This window comes from Physeter macrocephalus, chromosome 7, assembly GCF_002837175.3.
Source record: "Physeter macrocephalus isolate SW-GA chromosome 7, ASM283717v5, whole genome shotgun sequence".
NCBI lineage: Eukaryota > Metazoa > Chordata > Mammalia > Artiodactyla > Physeteridae > Physeter > Physeter macrocephalus.
In genome coordinates this window covers 68,791,795-68,811,959 of record NC_041220.1, presented here as the reverse complement: position 1 = coordinate 68,811,959, position 20,165 = coordinate 68,791,795, and the positions used below count along the sequence as shown (strand labels likewise).

The following is a 20,165-nucleotide window of genomic DNA, read 5'->3' as shown; positions in this document are numbered from 1 at the left end:
TCAACCTGCGACCAGTAAAATTCCCATAAAATACATAACTAAGACAGGGTTTTTATGAGTCATGAAGGTGTGAAAGACTTGAGAGCCTCAAAGAAGGACGCTATCGAAGAATGGAGGAAGAATCTCGGGTGACCTGGGATGTGTAAAGTCTTTTTATGCTAAACTTCAAAAGAACTAATCATAAGGCAAAAATTTCACACGTTTGCATATATCAAAACAAAGATTTCTGTTCAACTAAGAACACCAAGGGCAAAGGTAATAGATGAGTGACAGAGAAAGACACTATGTTTACAATATCTAAAACATCTAAAACCGGCAAGGATTAATGTTACTATTTAGGATTATTAATATTAAGATCAATATTTAGAATATACAAGAAAGCACTGCAAATCAGTAAGAAAATGACAGCAATACAATAAAATAAGGAACAAAGGATAAAAATAATAGATTTTCATAAGAGAAACTCAATGAACTAACAAGTATATAAAATAGTATTAATTAGAGAAATGCAAGTTAAAATGAGATATAACTTTATACATACCAGATTAGTAAACATTAAAAGATGAGTAATTGAAAAAGTGTTGAAGAGTATGTAGGGTTTTAGCAACACTCATGTACTGCTAGTGACATTTTGGAAAGTATCCTGATATTATTTTTTCAGATTAAGTACTTTTATGCCCTGTGGTCCAGAAATTTGGCTGCTGAGTTTTTATCCAAAGAAATCCCCACTCGGGTGTGTAAGTGGACGTGTAAGAGGATTTGCACTGCAGCACTGTTAGTGGTGGCAGCATGATAGGAGGTGACTGGGCACTAAAACTGAGGGTCTTCACTGTCTATTGCTGAGAGTGAATGGGTAAAAGGTAGTAAATGCACATCATGAAATGCTAGGCAACAGTTTGAAGGAACAGATGAGACAGACACATAAATGACATGCACAGATACTAAAACATATTGCTGAGTAAACGCAGAAAACATTTGAAAAATATATAACACAGTAGCAGTTTTAGAAATAAAAATTATATACATAAAGAACCAGACATTTTCTAAGAACAAATACAAAATAAGAGAGATACACATTAAGTAAAATCGATTGATTACCTCTGAGGTGGGGAAGGGAATGTGGCTGCAGAATAGGGGTAAAATGAAATGAATAAATCAACAAAATAAAGAGAAGGAGAAGGGCCTTGAACTGACCAATGGGGACTGCATGCCTTGAAACAAGGGGTACCACTGACTCAATCATCTGAAACTGAGATCCAAAAATGGAGAAATATGATTCTCATTCAATATATGCTTTGGATATACATTGAGGTTGCAAGCTGTGAGTCTGATGCAGCCACACTTAGTGACTGGAGTTTCTCAGGAGTTCTTGTGTCCGTATGTATCATTTTTCATTATATTGCCAAGAGAATACTCTACTGTCTTGAATGTGCTCAACTGAACAGGTGTTCAGTCCTGTACTATTGGTCCTATGACAGAATGTGTGTTGCCCTGGAACAGGGGCCCAGGTATTAGAGAACTGTCTCCTCCTTCTCTAGATAACATTAGTGGAGTGTGTTCATCTCCCATGTAGGTTCAAATTAAGAGGAGTCCCCAGTCATTCGATTCTGCTGAATTCCAAAAATGTTCTACATCATCGAAATATCCCAGCTCAGCCAATGACAGAGGTATTTGGTCATAAGTGGGAGACAAAGAAGACAACCACATAGAAGAGATGATATTATTAAAAGAATGAACGGTTAATTAGGAACTTCCTAAGACGTTCAGAATTTGTCTAAATTACTTCACTATGGACAAATAAAAGCATCAGGGAAGGAGAGAATCCCATCCTTCAGCCACCATGAATCCACTTACTTTCTCCCCTTTGAGAAAGGTAATCCGTGAAGAGTCTGTGTTTCTTCTTTCCTCAAAGTCCTCCATGACCTGAGCCGAATGGCCTTGAGTATAGCACCTCACTGAAGACTCGTAGCTCAGGTCCCCACTCCGAATGATGGGTACGTGTAGGACACCCTCCTTCTCCTTCACTAGGAGCAAATCCTTGGCAAACTGCATGCTGGGCACTGGGTGAGCAAAAGGAAAGATGGAGGCATCGTTAGTGGGACGCTGAGGGAGCTGGCTGCCACTTGGCAGGACTGGCAGCCAGTTGGCAGGACGGCTCCACTAAGGGCCACCAGAGGTTGATAAACTACAGATAGTCAGCAGACTTCAAGGCCTGGGTGCTACTCTCAGGACAAGGGAACTGCTTCCACTGTGAGTATAGTCCCAGCAAAATGGAACAAATCAAGTTTGCACCAGTTTTTGCTCACCTTCTTTCTTACAATAGTCACCACCTCAAATACAGACAGGCGATGCAAATAAAGAAATGGGCCACGTGGAAAATTCTGATAGAGACCTGAGGACCCAGAAAAGTTCATGTTTCTTCTAAGGCTACCAGAAGGAAAACAGCAGCGCAAGCCTGATGAGAAATGGCCACTCACATTGGTCCTGGGCCAGGAAGACAATAGGAAAGAGAAGGTCATGTTTAGAGGGGGTTGCCCCTCAGCTTCACTCTTTTGTTGGCAGGTCTTCCTATTTTCAAACAAAATCAGAGATCTGCATTTTTATGTCATAGCTCCTAAATTTTAAAATAGCAAGCAGTTAAAATAGTAAAAAGAAATTCCATACAGGCCCAAACTATTGGAGCCAAACAAAACACATGCATAAGCTGAATTTGGCCAGTGGGCCCCAGTCTGTGACTACTGCTGTGGGGTTACCTCTTCTTTAACAACTCACATGGCCTCATCTGACTTTAGGGAAGGACCATAGCCAAATGGTGGTTAAAAACAAGGGCTCTGGAATAAGCGGGTCTGAATTTCCATCCCAGCCCTGCTACTTATTAGTGGAATGATACAGGGCAAGTTACTGAGATTTTCTGAGCCTTGGGTCTTTTTAAATACGTAAATTGGAAATGTTAATATCTAAGTTGTAAAATTATTGGGAAGATTGAATTTAATGAGATTAGGTATGCATGGTGCTCAATATAGAATCTGGCAAACAGCAAGCACTCAAATTTGGGTAGAAATTATTATATTATGGTTTGTATTACCCCCTATCTCCAGGCTTCTCAATATAATGGATCAGTGTTTTTTCCTTACTTTCTACAAGGCCTTAAGTAATATTCTGCATTAAGACATGTCCCCTTTCGAGACCAACATTTTGTTGAGTGCTGGTTATTATTTTCTTAATGGACAATACAAAGAGGTAGTCCATCCAGTCATATGTCAAATTAGCCTTTGGGGCTGCAGGAAGCTGACCTTAAAGCTATAGCCACCTATTTCCTGGCTACGTCCTGGATGTGCCCTGCCCAACCTGAAAGGAAGGAACAGGAGGGGTGAGCACCAAGCTCTCTGCACGTCAATATGTAGAAAGCTCTCTTTGCCTCCAGCCGGTCCACTGCTCAGAACTGTTGGCATTAGCAAATATAAAACAAACCCATTATCTGAGCTAAGCCTAACAGTTACCATTTATCACTAAAGAAAAACCCAGAAGATACCTCTAAAAAGAAGATGAGTGACTTTGGCATCAGGTCCTGCACATTACTCATTTGGGGCTCTTTCCATCCAGGACAACCGTCTGTGCTATTAAGAGGTGGGTGGGAATGACATGACCTTGCATGAGGGCAAGAAGGAAGCTTGTTGCCAGGCAAAAAGCAACACAAGCAAGAAAGCTTTTCTGCTCATGGCAGATTTTGTCTAATGCTTTGGATTGATTTTTCTTGCTGGTCTGACAGGCATCAAGTTGGAGGTGAGTTAAAAGCTAAGTGGTAGAAGTGAGGGAGTGGCATGGACATATATACACTACCAAATGTAAAATAGATAGCTAGTGGGAAGCAGCCGCATAGCACAGGGAGATCAGCTCGGTGCTTTGTGACCACCTAGAGGGGTGGGATAGGGAGGGTGCGAGGGAGGGAGACGCAAGAGGGAGGAGATATGGGAACATGTGTATGTGTATAACTGATTCACTTTGTTGTGAAGCAGAAACTAACACAGCATTGTAAAGCAATTACACTCCAATAAAGATGTTAAAATAAATAAATAAATAAATAAATAAATAAATAAATAACTTCAAAAAAAAAAAGCTAAGTGGTAATGTTTGGGTTTTGTCATGTATTAATCAACCCTGGTTTCCTCTTGAGATGTAAAAGACTCCTTTCCCTTTATTTAACATTATTAACCTTTACTCCTATGCCTATCTGCTTAAAAAAAAAAAAGGAAAATAAAAGAAAAGAAAGCAGTGGGTGAACACTCCTCACGATTGCCTTCTGGGAAAAATCCCTGCTTTTAAGGAGCCCCCAGTTCAGTGGGAGACTGAAGCAGAGCCAATGGACAGGCAGTGGGTGGGTTTGGAGACATTTATCTGCGGGGGTTATGGCATACAAAGGGCCCAGTCCGGGTCAGGCATTGTGTTAAGGGCTTCCATACACATCATTTCTCATCCTCTTGACAACCCTGCAAGGCACTGCAGTCTCTACAGGAAGTAGGGGCGCCAGACTTGGGGTGTCATTTCTGCCTGACTGCAGAACCCCTTCGCTTTCCACATGGATGGGGTATATGAATGGGAAATGGAAACCACTCTGTGAAGGCTTATGGGCTCGCAGTGGGTATCATGCACTATTGTCAACACCTCTCTGAGAAAATCAATTTGTAGTTATCTTCTTATTTGTGTAAGTCTTGTGTCTTGAAATAGATTTCAGGACTCTGCTCTCTACTCCTTGGTAACCCCAGTGCTGAGCTCCAGTCTTAGGCATGGAAAACGTCAACCAACGCTGTTCCCCGCTAATCTTCTTAGTAACTGACAAAGTGAGCGCAAACACCAACTGCCTGGAAAGCGGTGGCCTCTTTTTTTTTGTGGTACGCGCGGGCCTCTCACTGTTGTGGCCTCTCCCATTGCGGAGTACAGGCTCTGGATGCACAGGCTCAGAGGCCATGGCTCACGGGCCCGGCCGCTCCGCGGCATGTGGGATCTTCCCGGAACGGGGCACGAACCCGTGTCCCCTGCATCGGCAGGCGGACTCTCAACCACTGTGTCACCAGGGAAGCCCGCGGTGGCCTCTTTATGGGTGATGGTTAAGTCTGAGATTTAGGAAAAATCCTGGCTCTGGTTCTTTGAGTTAATGAGTAGGTGGGACACAGCTACATACATACACAGGGGTGCGGTGCAGTGGCGGCTACAAGGCCTTTCTTGCCTTGCTCATTAGTCTTCAGGGCAACACCAAAGTCTAATTCCAGGTATCAGAGCAGAAGAGAAAGGTGAAAACAGAAAATGTTCTGAGATGAGCTGCTTGGATGATTTAAGGGCCTGTAATCAGCCCGGTGGAGAAAGATAAAAGGAGCTAAGATCACTTTGAAAGGCTGGAAGCTGACTCTATAAGGATCTTGAGTGACATTAAGCATTGTTGCATAGAGCGGCAGTGGCCAGCTAAAACTGCAAAATGAAAAGTCAGCATGGTAGAGTATAAAACCAGAAGGCTGGACTCGCATAGAATAGACCTGGGTTTTAACTCTCACTCCCTCACTTCCTCTCTGTGTGATCTTAAGTTATTTAACCTCAGTTTCACAAGCTGGAGGGGATTAGAGGTAATGTAATTAGAGATCTTTCTACCCTAGAATGTGCACATTGAAGGGACTCAACAAAAGCCAGCAGTTATTGGGAAGGATAACCAACAGAAATAACTGGTGAACACTGCAGTGGGTTACTGAAATAGATTTGCAGATTTCCTTCTCTGGGATAAATATCTTGAATGAATATACATTGTTGTAGTCTTCCTGAAAGGTGATATTTTATTTAACATATTCATTTTCTAAGTTTGCAACCCTAATGCCCATCAGTAGAATACAAGGATAATCTAAATGGAATCTTCTATGTTGATCAGAGTGCAATGAAGTTTGTGTGTGTTACTGGAGTCCTATTGGCAAGTGTGACAAATTACAGGTGCATCAGGAAGAAAAGAAATTAACATGTAATAAAATCTACTACGTGCCAGGTACTATGGTAGGTATTTTCACATATTTTAACTAATTTAATCCTTACAACAATCTTTTAGGTATATCATTATTTACAGATGAACAAAATGAGGCTCAGTAACCTTAGCCACTGAGCAAGGAAGGCCAGCGAGCAAGGAAGTGGTGGGCGGGGATTATATTTCAGGATTTCTGACTTTCCACTCACTTTCCACTTCATCAGAGGGAAATTAACTATCCTTTCATGTAAAAGAATAAGAAGCCTTTTCAAGAAAAAAAAAGAATAAATGAATTTCCTTTTTTCTTCTTTAAGGAAAAAAAAGTCCCACATATTCTCCGACTGCACCAAATAGAACCTAGTGCAAAGAGTATGAACTTGGAGCCAAAAGTCCTAGAATGCACGCTGGTTCCTCCATTTACTAGACTTTGGGTGTATGTTTACTTCCCTGATTCTCAGTCTCCTTATCCACAAAATAGAAATAAGAGTAAAACGATGGGATTATGAGAAAATGAGATAATGTTTAATAGATGACTCTGTAAACTCTGAGGTAACATGCAACATAAAACAGTATAATTGTTATTGTCTTGTTCATGGTTAAAAAGTTACCATTTTGTGAATCATAAACCTAAATATAAAACTTAGAACTACGAAACTTCCGGAAGTGAACATAGGAGAAAATCTTTGTAACCTTGGCTTAGGCAAAGATTTCTTACATACAACACTAAAAGCACAATCTGTAATAGAAATATCGATAAATGGGAACACTTAAAAGTAAAAACGCTTGCTCCCCAAAAGACATTGTTAAGAGAACAAAAAACAAGCAACAGATTGGGATAAAATATTTGCAAAAAACCAAATCTTTGTCCAGAATCTACAGCAATGCAGTAATAGAGGAGAAAACCCAAGTTAAAAAATAGGGAAAATATTTGAACAATACTCTGTCAAAAAAGATATATGGATGGCAAGTAAGCACCTGAAAAGAGAGCAATGTCATTAGTCATTCACTACACACCTAGTGGAATAACTAAAAAGCCCCACAAAAACCTGATGTGGAGCAAATGGAATTCTCATACACCACTGGTGGTAATGCAAAGTAGTTACAACCATTTTGGAAAACAGGCTGGCTCTTTCTAATAATGTTAAATGAACACTTACCCATATGACCCAGCAACCCCACTCCTAAGTATTGACTCCAGAGAAATGAAAACCTATATTCACACCAGAAACTACTCAGCAATAAAGGGAATGAACCACTCATATTTGCAATAACATGGAAGACTCTCAAATGCAGTGTTCTAAGGGAAAGAAGTGAGATTCAAGGTGCTACCTATTACATGATTCCATTTCTATGACACTCTGGAAATGGCAAAACTTCAGGGACAGAAAACAGCTCAATAGTTGCCAGAGCTTGGGATGGGGAGAGGTTGGCTACAAAGGGACACGAGAGAATTTTGTAGGATGCTGGAACTATTCAACATCTTGATTGTGGTGGTGGGTGAATTTCAACTTATGTAAGTTAGACCTCAATAAACCTAAGTCTAAAATAACATACTACTTTGGATATATGCAAATACATAACAAAAAACTGGTTAAAATAGTGTCTTCAGGGAGGGGAGCTGGAGGGTTTGGAGCCAGGGGTAGAAGGAAGACAATTTTCATAGTATACCTTTTTTGCTGTTTGCTCTTTTTACTACATAAATGAATAGGTTATTGAAAAACAAAAAATTAAAGATCACCCTGCTGGGCTGCCAGTTCCTTCTTGGGTGACTCTGTAGTCACTGAAGAGTTTAATCATGGATTCTATATTCATCACCGGGGATGCTGTCGAGGGTCCTCCTGCTTGAGGTGAAAGTTTAACTTGATCTTCTCCACCCAACTCTAGAATCTGACAATTCCAGATTTCATCCGTTCTTCCCCAGAAGAACTGGGGAAGTCCTTTCCTGTTCAGCCTCTTGTTACTTAGGTCAGCTCTTCAGCGGGGACTCGTATTTTTGTACAGGTACCTGTGTCTATTCATTCCTGCACATCACCCGTTAAGACGGCCAGTATTAGTTTCCTCAAACAAAAATCACACCACTCCTCTGCTCAGAAGCATCTGCTGCCCCCCTTTACCTACAAATTCCTGACGTTGGAACATAAGACCTCTTAGAACTTGTCTCCAACCTGTCTTCCCATTTCATTTTCTTCCATTCACCTCCTGCCAGGCTCAAAGCAAAAGTAAGCATCTCACTGTTCTCCAAATATGTGTCTTTCAAAATTTTATACCTTATGTATACTATAGCTCTCCATTTAACAAAGCTTTATTTTATTATCCATTAGATAAACTAACTCCTACCACACCTGAAGTCTCTGTTTAAATATCACCTCCTCTGTGAAATCTTCTGATTCTTGCGCACAGTTACCGTTCAGTCCCCTCTGCCCCTATGCTACTGGATTTATCACACTATTAAGTCATTTATCATAATATATTATTTTTTTTCTGTCTATAAGGATCTGATCCCCCCAACTAGACCTTGAGCTTCTTGAAGACACAACTCAACCAGGCATACCTGGTTGCACTTCACTTTACTGTACTTTGCAGATACTATGTTTTTTACAAATTGAAGATTTGTGGCAACCCTGCCTTGAACAAGTCTATCAGGGCCATTTTTCCAACCGCATTTGCTCACTTTGTGTCTCTGTGTTACAGGTTGGTAATTCCCCCAATATATCAAACTTTTTCACTATTATTATATCTGTTACAGTGATTGTGATCAGTGATCTTTGATGTTACTACTGCAAAAAGATTATGATTTGCTGAAGGCTCAGATGATGATTAGCATTTTTTAGCAACAAAATGTTTTAAATAAGGTATGTGCATTGTTTTTTAGACATAATGCTATTGCACACTTAATAGACTACAGTATAATGTAAACTTTTATATACACTGGGAAACTAACAAATTCATCTGACTTGCTTTATTGCGATGTTCACTTTAATGTGGTGGCCTGGAACTGAACCTGGAATATCTCCAAAGTATGCCCGTACATCTTTTTGTGCCTAGCAGATGCAAGAAACATGAATGATTGTTTCTGTCCCACATTTCTATGTAAAACTGTGCATGTGCATGTACTCATGTATACACACACACACACACACACACACATTTCTTGAATGAAAATGTGAATGAATTCCAGTGTCATATACACAGATATTAAGGAAAAAATAGAAATCTGGCCTGAACCACCAGCTGGGATCCCCAATCTCTTACCGTCCTGGAATGTGTCATTAATTGCAATGACAGCCTGGAAGGGTTTGGTCAGTTCAGCCCCTTGTGCTGAGCTGAGGAAAACCACAAATGTCTCCAGCCCTTCAATCACAGGATATTGAGTGTCATCCAAGATGGTCAAGGTGCAATACTAGAAGAAAAATCAGGATGTTAACTACACTTACTGTGGTGTTCATTTCATGATATATACAAATATTGAATCATTATGTTGTACACCTGAATCTAATATGTTATATGTCAATTATACCTCCATAAAATTTTTTTCTAATTAAAAAAGAGAGGAAAAATCAAAGCAAATCTTATAGAATGCTCACCGACCAACACTCATTTGCCTTTGGGAGATTAGGGCAAAGGTGACAATTTGCCTTTCTTCGGTGGTCTTAAAGTAAATTTTTTAAATCCATAAAATGATCATCTCTGGGGCTTCCCTGGTGGCGCAGTTGTTGCGCGTCCGCCTGCCGATGCAGGGGAACCGGGTTCGCGCCCCGGTCTGGGAGGATCCCACGTGCCGTGGAGCGGCTGGGCCCGTGAGCCATGGCCACTGAGCCTGCGCGTCCGGAGGCTGTGCTCCGCAACGGGGGAGGCCACGGCGGAGGGAGGCCCGCATACCACAAAAAAAGAAAAAAAATGATCATCTCTGTATCACATACCGTAGGTGTTTTGTTTCTAGATATTTGCATCGATCTAGTGCAGTTTCTATCCTAAATCCATGGTGCTGGATATTAGATGCTGAAAATGTCACTTGGAGAGTCTGTCGAAGATCTCTCTAAGTTTGTTCTTTGTGTTTTTGAAGAACAGGAAGATCATAATATTTCGATATTTTATAATCCTCCAGAGAGTTTGGAGAACAGACTAAAGGCAACATGATCATACCCATCTGGTCTTTGACCTCTGTATGCGCACCTGCTCAGTGACACTTGGCCCAAAGTCCACCTTCCTAGAGCTGGGAACGTAGTCAACTCCTGGAGTGGCGGAAGCTGGGTCCGAGGGCCGGGTTGCACACCAGACAGACGTGAGGGCGGAAAGGTCAGTCCCGTGGCGGATAACTGGGATCTTCACCGTGCCTGAATTGAGAGTCAGACATTTCAGTGGTCAACCCTGAACCAGAAAATGGGTGCGGTTTTCAGAACGATGTCCTCCCTCACAGCAGCAGCAGCTTCAGCCTGCTAGCTTGCCTAGTCCACCTTCAGGGACGTTCCTGTGCTCCCTCCGAGGGAGGCTGAGAGGCGTCACCATCCCTCTTTGTATTGACATTAAGATCAAGAGCAGACCTGAAGGAGGGCCTCAGGGAGGTGGTGCTGGAGAGACAGCCCTGAGGGGTAAGTGGTTTTGTGGCTTCACAGAGGAGACTGTTCACAGAAGAACAATGGACCGAGGAGAGGTGAGTCCACTGAAAGACATCTCAAGTCTATTTAGGGAGAAGACACTCAGAGACTAGGGCCTCAGGGACGAGCTAGAAAATAGCCAGTTAAGGAGAAACCAGCTAGGGGACTCTATGGAGCCTGGAGCTGAATGTTCCTAATTAAATGTTCCTAACTGGGTGATTTCCCTATTTTATCTGAGTGGTGCACACAGCATTACTTAAACCATATGTGCTTATTGCTTATCTTAGGAAGAAGCTCATCTTCTGGTCGCTGTGACAACATACTTTGTAGGGTCCTAATGATACATGTGTACATTTTTAGCTGTTTTCACAATCAAGGTCAGAGAAAAGCTACATGACAAGCCCATCAATCATATTTTTCCAGCCAATAAGCTGAGAGGTGACAAGCAGTCATGGCTGGGCAGTTGGCGTACGGGAAAGGAAACATGGTATAATAGAAAGGTCTGGGTTCTAATCCAGCTCTGCCATATTAGCTGGTCTTTGATGATTTATTTAATCTCTCTGGGACTCCATTTGCTCTTCTATATAAATGAGAATGAATGGAATGCACATGGCATGGTGGCTGGCATTCAGTAAGTGCTCCAAAATATTAGTTTTTACTCTCCCTCAGAATTTCACTTTCAAAGAGATGCAAGGTCTTGATCAGGGGGCTCAGATCAGCAGATACTCAGCACATCTGCTGTCTCTTTTGCAGGATGTCTGCCAGCAGTATGCAGAAGACTTTGAGATCCTTGTGGAGCCCAAAGAGGGAAGAGGCCTGGGTGGAAGAAATCTGCCCACTGACTTGCCTTGGGCTGTTATATGAATGAGGAAGTTCCATTTGTTAAGACACTGAAAGTTTGCATTTATTTGTTTTGGCAGCTAGCAGTACACTAAATAATTTACCTCCATCCTCAACAGGTCACATTCCCCTCCTTCACAAGCCAAAATGCTTAGCACCACGCCCTCCCTCTGGACCACAGAGGTCAGCCAGTGAACTCTAAGCCAGATCCCTCCCTGCCGTCAGTAACCAGAGCAAGACAAGTGGATGGAACTCCCTATTCTTCACTACCTTCCATTCTTGGTCTTGATGCCTAGTATTACCTGCCTCAGACTGACAACGGTGCCACTGAGGAATGGCATTCTCATGTCCTAAGGGCATTCTCAAAACTAAGAGGAAATCGTTCAAGGAAGGGATCAGGAGATGGATGAGGGAACCCCAGAGACGCTCTCCATTACCTGCATCCTCGCTGACAGTAAAAGCCGTGTTGCCCAGGGACACAGTAGAAGCATCGTTGGGACCAGTAATGAGCACCTTGGCCGACGCCACACTTCCGATGCGGGCGTTATCGGAAGCATCTGCCAGGGCAATCTCAAACTCTTCTTCCTCTTCATACTCGCTGTCATCGATGAGCATGACGTCGCAGGTGGACGTGGTGACACCACGCCCGAATATCACACGACTCTCAGCAGACATCCCTCTAGATTTAAAATCAGAGCCCGATTCTAGAGCATACAGGCTACTTCCCATAGCTGACTTAGGGACCGTGTAGCAAATTGCAGACACAATGCTGCTTGAATCCCCTGAAATACAAATGGCAAGAAAACCAAAGCATTTGAATGAGCACTTCTCAGATTTTGAAATCTCTGGTAATTTGACAGGCTTGACTCTCTCTGACATATTCCATACTCTGTTCAAACTCTGACATGAAACCTTCCTGCTTTGCAGTTTCTTAAGCCTGTGGTGTAAACCACTTGAGGACCCAATATACCCCAGATACTTCACCAAACAACTTGAAATGGATTTCCTATTCTGTGAACTTTGTGCTCTGTTAATTCACAAGACTCATTGCCCACCATCTAAGACCACAGCGGGTGGAGAGATAAGAGACATATTTGGTACTTTAAGCAGCAAAGTAATTGTGTCCTGAAGGTAGTGCTTTGAGCACAGTTCACCGCCTTGCTGAATAAACTTCTGCACTTTAATTCCCAGGGAGAAATAAGCTTGTTTAAAAAGAGGAGGACCAAACAAAATAAACCCCACCTCCCTGAACAAATGACTCTACTTATTAGTGTTGCCACTTCCCTGGGTGACAGCCTGTTTGGGCTTGGCTGGCTGGCCCAGAGCAATCAACGGGGCTTGCTTCTAATCCGAGGGGCATTGCCAAGGGTTGGTGCTCTCTGAAGTGTCTGTCACACTAACATGCAGTCAGCAGATGCAACAAAATACCTGACGTCCTCACTTACAGTCATGTTGTGGCTTTGAACGGGGATTAATTTCCATGTGTTTTAAAGTCTCAATATTGCACAATCATAAAGCCATACAATCTTTGTTTTGATTTTCCACCCCTGCAGAATTGCCCTTTATTTCTCACACACAGTTTATTTCTCATCTGAGCTCTACGTGGGACACTCACGTAGGAAAATCTTTAAACACATTTTCTGTCTTCCAAGAACTAAGAAAGGAAGCCAGTTCTTACAAATTGTAACTACCCTCCTTGACCAAGGCTACTAAATATTTATGGATTGGGTGATTGATTAAAAATCCCAGGTTCATGAGTCATTTGCAAAGCCAAATATAACTAGTCTTTTGGTCCCATTTAAGAATATATGGGGGCTTCCCTGGTGGCGCAGTGGTTGAGAGTCCGCCTGCCGATGCAGGGGACACGGGTTCGTGCCACGGTCTGGGAGGATCCCACGTGCCGTGGAGCGGCTGGGCCCGTGAGCCATGGCCTCTGAGCCTGCGCATCCGGAGCCTGTGCTCCGCAACGGGAGAGACCACAACAGTGAGAGGCCCGAGCGCCGCAAAAAAAAAAAAAAAAAAAAAGAATAAATGGGACCACTAACAACTTGAATTGAGATGAGAAGCTTTCTGATAGTACTCACTGTAGGTAGGATAGTTATTAGGATTTCTGGAGATTTAAATGAGTTAATACATATGAAGTACTTCTACGTATGAGTTAATATGGAAACTGAGCACGTGGCACATAAAAGAGACTCAGTAAATGTTAGCTATTATTATAGCTCCTTGTCACCTTTGGCACCAACAGACCTTTTCTTTCAATCGGTGCAAATAGAAAGCCAGCGCTCTCGTTGACCCGGTAGGTCTTCTTATCAAACTCTAATGTGGGCTCGTCCTCAGCGTCATTGATAATGACCTTCGCCTGGGTGAACTCGCCCAGTAGGGCATATGCTGGCATGCTGAGCTCCACAGTGAAACTCTCGACATTCTCAAACACGTCGTCATCGTTGATGACGATGGTGCAGGACTTGGTGTCCTCTCGCTCATCAAATTGCACCTGTCACCAAGGAAACAACAAGGAGTTAAGCTGTGCCTCAGATTTCCCTGCTCCACACTCCCCAAGAGCATCACGGGAAGAGAGGACCCAAGTCCAGTGGGCAAAGCACTGAATGAAATAGCTGGTTCTTCTAGCCCCTACTTTGTGCTGTATCACCTCTTCCCATTCTTCCTCCGTACGCTGAGGCTGATTTACTGTATAGGGACATGGAGGGCAAAGATGTCTCCCAACACGTGGTGACTGTAGACAAACATATAGATAACTCTTCGTATTTTGATTTATTAACTCACTTGGGATAGCAAGAGTCATTTGATTACTCAGTTCCCCTTCTATTTGCGGCAAGTTTAACTGGAAAGATCTTTGAACCTGGAGTGTGCAGTTCTGGCATCAAGTCCTGGTTCTGTTACTTCCAAGCTAGGTTAAGCTATGAAACTTTACAAACATCAGATTCCTCATCGGCTAAATAACAATAATATACCTATTTCACATACTTACTGGCGGGACTAGATGAGACAATGTATAATGAAGGCACTCAGTATATTTTAAAGCATGGAACAAATATAAGATATTATTTATTGTCATCACTATATTACTTGTATAGTCAAAATTGACTTAGAATCTCAGTGTACTGAATAATGGAGTTTGAATTCAGAGAATGTTACATTGTGAACAAGCCAGACTGAATTTTAACTTTACCATTAAATCTTTTGCCATTAAGATGTGCTAGATCCATAATGTGAATTAATTTAGCCTGGTATAAAATAGAGAAATTAATTTATATGCATACAATTGTGAACTTACATGGATTTTTTCTGGTTTTACTTTGTCTTCAAAAAAAGATGAGGATAGGGACTTCCCTGGTGGCACAGTGGTTAAGAATCTGCCTGCCAAAGCAGGGGTCACAGGTTCGATCCCTGGTCTGGGAAGATCCCACATGCCGTGGAGCAACTAAGCCCGTGCGCCACAGCTACTGAAGCCCGTGAACCTAGATCCTGTGCTCAGCAACAAGAGAAGCCACTGCAATGAAAGGCGCTTGCACTGCAACGAAGAGTAGCCCCTGCTCTCTGCAACTAGAGAAAGCCCGTGGGCAGCAACGAAGACCCAACGCGGCCAAAAAAAAAAAAAAGATGAGGATAAAACCTTCAAATGGAACCAGGGCTATGGATCAGTCTAAAACTGAGTGGACAGGCAATGGACCTGGACTGCACTTTGTGTAACTGAGATAGCTAAAACATGTAAAAATTAGTCCTAAACCTCTAGGGCCACACAAATCTGAAAAACATGTAATTTTCATCAACAGAAAATTACTATTGCACATCTAATCAACTAATCAAATTAGGTTTTATACGCTCCACATTTTAAAATGCTCCCAACTAAATGAAACACTCATAGGTCTCTATTTAGGTCTAGAACACACTGCCTTTTGCCTTTCCCTAAAAACCACAAGTATGTGCTCTTTTTTATTATTTTGCTAAAAGACTCCTTAGCTTATCTGATCTATTCCAATTACTCATTTAAATTTGACATAAATTAGGAGCTTGGGATTAAAATATACACACTACTATATATAAAATAGATAATCAACAAGGACCTACTGTATAGCACAGGGAACTATACTCAATATCTTGTTATATATATATCTTATATCTATAACTCTACTCAATACTCAATCTGAAAAAGAATATATATATGTATATATATATATATATATATATATATATATATATATATATCACTTTGCTGGACACCTGAAACTAACACATTGTAAATCAACTACATTTCAATAAAAGTTTAAAAAAATACATTTGACATGAGGCCTTAGCTTAGTCCAGCTGAAATGCCTCAAAGAGAGAGTTCACTCCTCTTTACAGAGATTTATGATGCCATAAGAATAATGAAACTACTTTGAAAAAACATTTAATAAATACCTAATAAGTACCAGGTATTGTGCAATACTTAAGTCTGACAAATACAGGGCATCCTGCCGTAAACGAGTTTACTATTTATACAGTAGGTCCTTTCTCTTTTGCTTTCACTCTCTCTTTTTTCTCTTTCATTCACACCCTGGTGCTAATTACCACTGCTGTAACATAGAGATGTGCAAATTGTGTGCGTGTGCGTGTGTTCACCCCCTCACCAGACCTGTTCCTCTTTGGTGTCCCCTCCCAGCGAGGGACATCATCATTCATCTCTCCCTTCTGTCTCACTATCTAATCCACTGCTGAATCTTGTCAATTCTTACTGGTCTGTTGAATCCACCCACTTGTCTCCACCTTCACTTTATTTATTTATTTTTCTACTGAAGGATAGTTGATTTACAATGTTGTGTTAGTTTCAGGTGTACAGCAAAGTGATTCAGTTATATGTACATATATATCTATTTTTTCAGACTCCTTTCCCTTATAGGTTATTACAAAATATTGATTATAGTTCCTTGTGCTATATAGTAGGTCCTTTTTGATGATCTAATTTATATATAATGTGTATAGGCTCCCATCATCTCTCACGGATCCTATTTCAAGAGCTCCCCTACTAGTCTCCCTACCCTTCAGGTAAAGGGCGGTAGAGAGGAAGGGTTAGGATACCAAAGGCTGAGTGTACAACACGGTGCCTTGGAGACTTTTCTTGATCGTGAAGCAAAATGTAAAGACTGAGAAGCTGGACAGCAGTTAAAACTGCAGTGGAGATTAGAAAGACTGTGAAGAGGAAAGCACTGTGGGAAGGCAACGTAGAACAGTGACTTGAGGAAGGGTGCTGATGGGCAGGGAGTTGGCGTAAAGAAGTGGGGACGTGCCACAGTTGCCGACAGCCACATCTCAGCCCTGGCTGCAGCCCACTGGCAATTCAGGAGTCAGAGGCCCCCCTCACCCACCTACCTGGCCGGCATACTCCACATAGTCCTGCTGTCCAGGTTGGGAGCTGACCCTGGAGCTGGAGCTGGAGCTGGCGGTGCCTTGCTCTGTGTGACACAGGACAATGGCGTACTGGTTTAGGTTCCCAGTCCTCTGCACTGTGATGCTGACTGACCCCGCTTTCTCACTGACATTGTAGCTGGAAGCACACAAAAAGGCAATCTCTGAAATTCTGAAAGGGCTGTGAAGGATCTACATGCTTAATGCCTGTCTCTTCTGGTTGGTTACGGGTGTCAGACAATTCCGAGAAGAGGCAGTTTGGTTCCTTTAAGAAGTCAGGTTGTAAGTTAAGGGAATGCATTCACCTGGGACAGTCACAGAACCAGGCGACCAAGGAAGCTGTGGATGCAGAATGATATCTGCACCGTTTTCAGAGAGAGTTGAAAGATGGTCAGCACATAAGAGCTATGCACTCCAAATTTCAGAACACCAAGAAATAATTTCTCCCAAGTGTGGTAGAGTAATTAGAATAGGTCAGTGAGTTCCTGCAGAAGAAAGCTGCTTGGAAGCCAATTAATGACTTGGTTCAGGTGGGGATTGACTGGGCCAGATCTCCAGGAAGTGTTTAAAGGAGCCAGGGCAGTGCCAGAGGTAAGAAAATGAGAACTGGGACAAGGTAAGAAAGGTGTCTAGGCAAATGGAGCTTTATGACAATGGAGGAGTGACAAGGGGCTATAGGTTGAAAGTGTCCCCCTCCAAATTCATATGTTGAAACCCTAATCCCATCTGTGACAATATTAGAGATGGGGCCTTTGGAGGGTGATTACATCATTAGGGTGGAGCCCTCATGAATGGGATTAGTGCCCTTATAAAAGAGAGCTCCATCTTCCTTCTGCCATGTGAGGTTACAGCAAGAACTCAACACTCTATGGATCAAGAAGCAGGCCCTCACTGGACACTGAATCTGCCAGCATTCCAATCTTGGACTTCTTAGCCTCTGGAACTGTGAGAAATAACTTATTATTATAATTATTGAAAAAAGCCACAAGCAAGTGAGGCCTGAGCTGGGCTTTGTTTTTCATCACTGAGTATGGCCATTGGACTTTGGCTTGGGTCTTATTTCTGTGAGGCTTGCAGGCAAAGTGCCTCTGAGAGGTTAGTCTTCATTGCCAGCTTGGGGACCCTCCATATTATTTAGTCCATTAAACATTAGAGGGTTGTCCAGAAAACGTCATCAGTTTTATTTGGTGTATTTAATTTTGAAGGAGTTACAAGTAAGAGGTAAATAACAGCAAAGTGTTTTAGATATATATATATACACACACACATACATACATGTACGTGTGTGTATATATATATGTGTATGTGTGTGTGTATATATATATATATATATATATATATGTTCTAATTTTCCACTAATTCTCCAAGTGTGTGTAATAGTAGAATAGCCTACATCTGGGGCACTTAAAATCAAGTTTGCATGTTTTCCTCCCAAGTTCCAATTTTCATTTAAGTTATCATGAGGTTGGTTTCTTAGAATAGTGAGTCTCAAATGTAGATTTAAAGAATTATTTCCCCCACAAAAATTATAATCCTTGTTATAATCTAATCTATAAAATCAGCACCATGCTTTACCAATTGGTGACTGACTCTCTGTTTGCCTCTTAACTCCCCAGCAGACTACAAAATCATCTTGAAGAGCTGTCTGTGTTAAGCTATGAATTCGTCCCTAAAGATATATGATTCTGTGAACACCAAATGAGCTAGGGGGAGAATGGGAGCTTGAAAACAGGGAGAATGTAGACAGAAGGCAAAGACTTTGTTACTGTGGGCCAGTGATTATTTTTCTGAATGCTTATTGTTTTCCCTATCAGTTCTTCTGGATTATCTTTTAAACTTGAAGACAGAAGGACAAATACTTTCAGGAGAAGAAGTAAAGCACAAGGGTTAAGATCACTGGACTTAAGACCTGGTTTTACTGCTTATTAGTTATGTGATTTCGGATAAGTTACTTTACCTATTTCTGTCTCTGTTGCTTTGTTGTTGTGGAGGCAACAATAGTACTCATCTCATAACTGCAAGTATTAAACAAGATGACATACGTCAAGTACCTGTTCCAGTGCCTGGTACATACAGTATTCAAGAAATATTTGGTGTAACTATGATTATTATTCTGGTTATCACCCCACCATCATCATTGGATGATTAGAGCTGACCCACAGGGTGCTTCATCCTGACTTCCTCTGCTTTCCTCATTCATTTCTCAAGAATGAACACCAATCACGCTTGTACCTGGTATATTTAAAGCTGATGAGGGACCACTGGATATGGAAGATATTGTCGCTGACCACATTGGGTTTACTGTCTCTCACCAGAAACTGAAAACTATCCATCATCTCATGGATCTTCTCCTCATGCAACACATAACGAATCAACCCCAGGTTCACGTCCTCTGCGAGAAAAAAGACATTTGAATTAACCCGGGGATGTAAAGACAGACTCACAGATTCCTACTGACACACCCAGTTTATTCTTCTAATGGGTTAGAGACAAAACTTATTGTCCCAAGAACAAAAAGGGATAGTAAGTAGTGTTAAAAATAAATGTTTCTGCCAGATTTTAAAATAAGATCCTGTGTAACAAAAGACCCATCTTTATGTATAGAAGTACCCTTATGCTGTTATAAAATGAGAATCCCAGGGTCTTGGCAAAAAAGCACTTTAATAAATGTCTATGGAATGTGAAAGGCAAATCTCAGAGCCAACAGAGAAGTCTTTGAGCTCGTCTGCTGTGCAGATATGCTCATACCCACCCCTACTTCCTTCAAAATAAAGGTTCTTTGGAAGGTATGTGCTACCAAGAAAAGCTGGGGTTGGATTAAAACAGCCCACACACAAGGCACAGATAAAATGTGGCTAGGAGAGAACAAAAGATTGAGGACAGGGAGAAAAAGGAAATATGGCACATAAATTGTAAGATGCAGTTGTACAATGACTGATCCCAATCAGGTGCATCCTCAAAAGAAGTCTAGAAGACTGTGAAAAGCTTAGAAGCAACTAGAATACAAAATGGTATGCTTGATGTGATTTCAAACAGGAAACTATTTCTGTTGAGCAATCTACCCATGTTGATTTTTTTTCTTTGCTGAAGACTTAAAAAAAAATCTATAACCCTTAGAGATAAAAAGTAAACTACAAAGGGTCACAGGTCTTTCATAAAGTCTGGTGGTTATTTTTGTTTTGAGAGAAAACCCAGGAGGGGGCGTCCCTGGTGGCGCAGAGGTTGAGAGTCCGCCTGCCGATGCAGGGGACACGGGTTCCTGCCCCGGTCCGGGAAGATCCCACATGCCGCGGAGCGGCTGGGCCCGTGAGCCATGGACGCTG

General features: G+C 41.8%; 1 protein-coding gene across 12 annotated transcripts in view; it reads right to left on the bottom strand.

Annotated features, from left to right (window-relative positions):
• FRAS1 (Fraser extracellular matrix complex subunit 1) overlaps window positions 1-20,165 on the bottom strand; it is a 474,502-nt gene that overhangs the window by 41,112 nt on the left and 413,225 nt on the right. For 10 of the 12 annotated variants that reach the window (XM_024115434.2, XM_028491960.1, XM_028491963.1 and 7 more), the window contains 7 exons: window positions 19,075-19,234; window positions 16,807-16,981; window positions 13,684-13,930; window positions 11,871-12,215; window positions 10,172-10,332; window positions 9,251-9,398; window positions 1,855-2,060 (listed from right to left, as the gene is read on the bottom strand). In XM_024115434.2, the coding sequence (XP_023971202.1) occupies window positions 1,855-2,060; window positions 9,251-9,398; window positions 10,172-10,332; window positions 11,871-12,215; window positions 13,684-13,930; window positions 16,807-16,981; window positions 19,075-19,234 (1,442 nt within the window). Of the gene's footprint in view, window positions 1-1,854; window positions 2,061-2,362; window positions 2,485-9,250; window positions 9,399-10,171; window positions 10,333-11,870; window positions 12,216-13,666; window positions 13,931-16,806; window positions 16,982-19,074; window positions 19,235-20,165 lie in introns of those variants that run through there. The other 2 variants (XM_028491969.1, XM_028491970.1) reach the window with 2 other exon arrangements.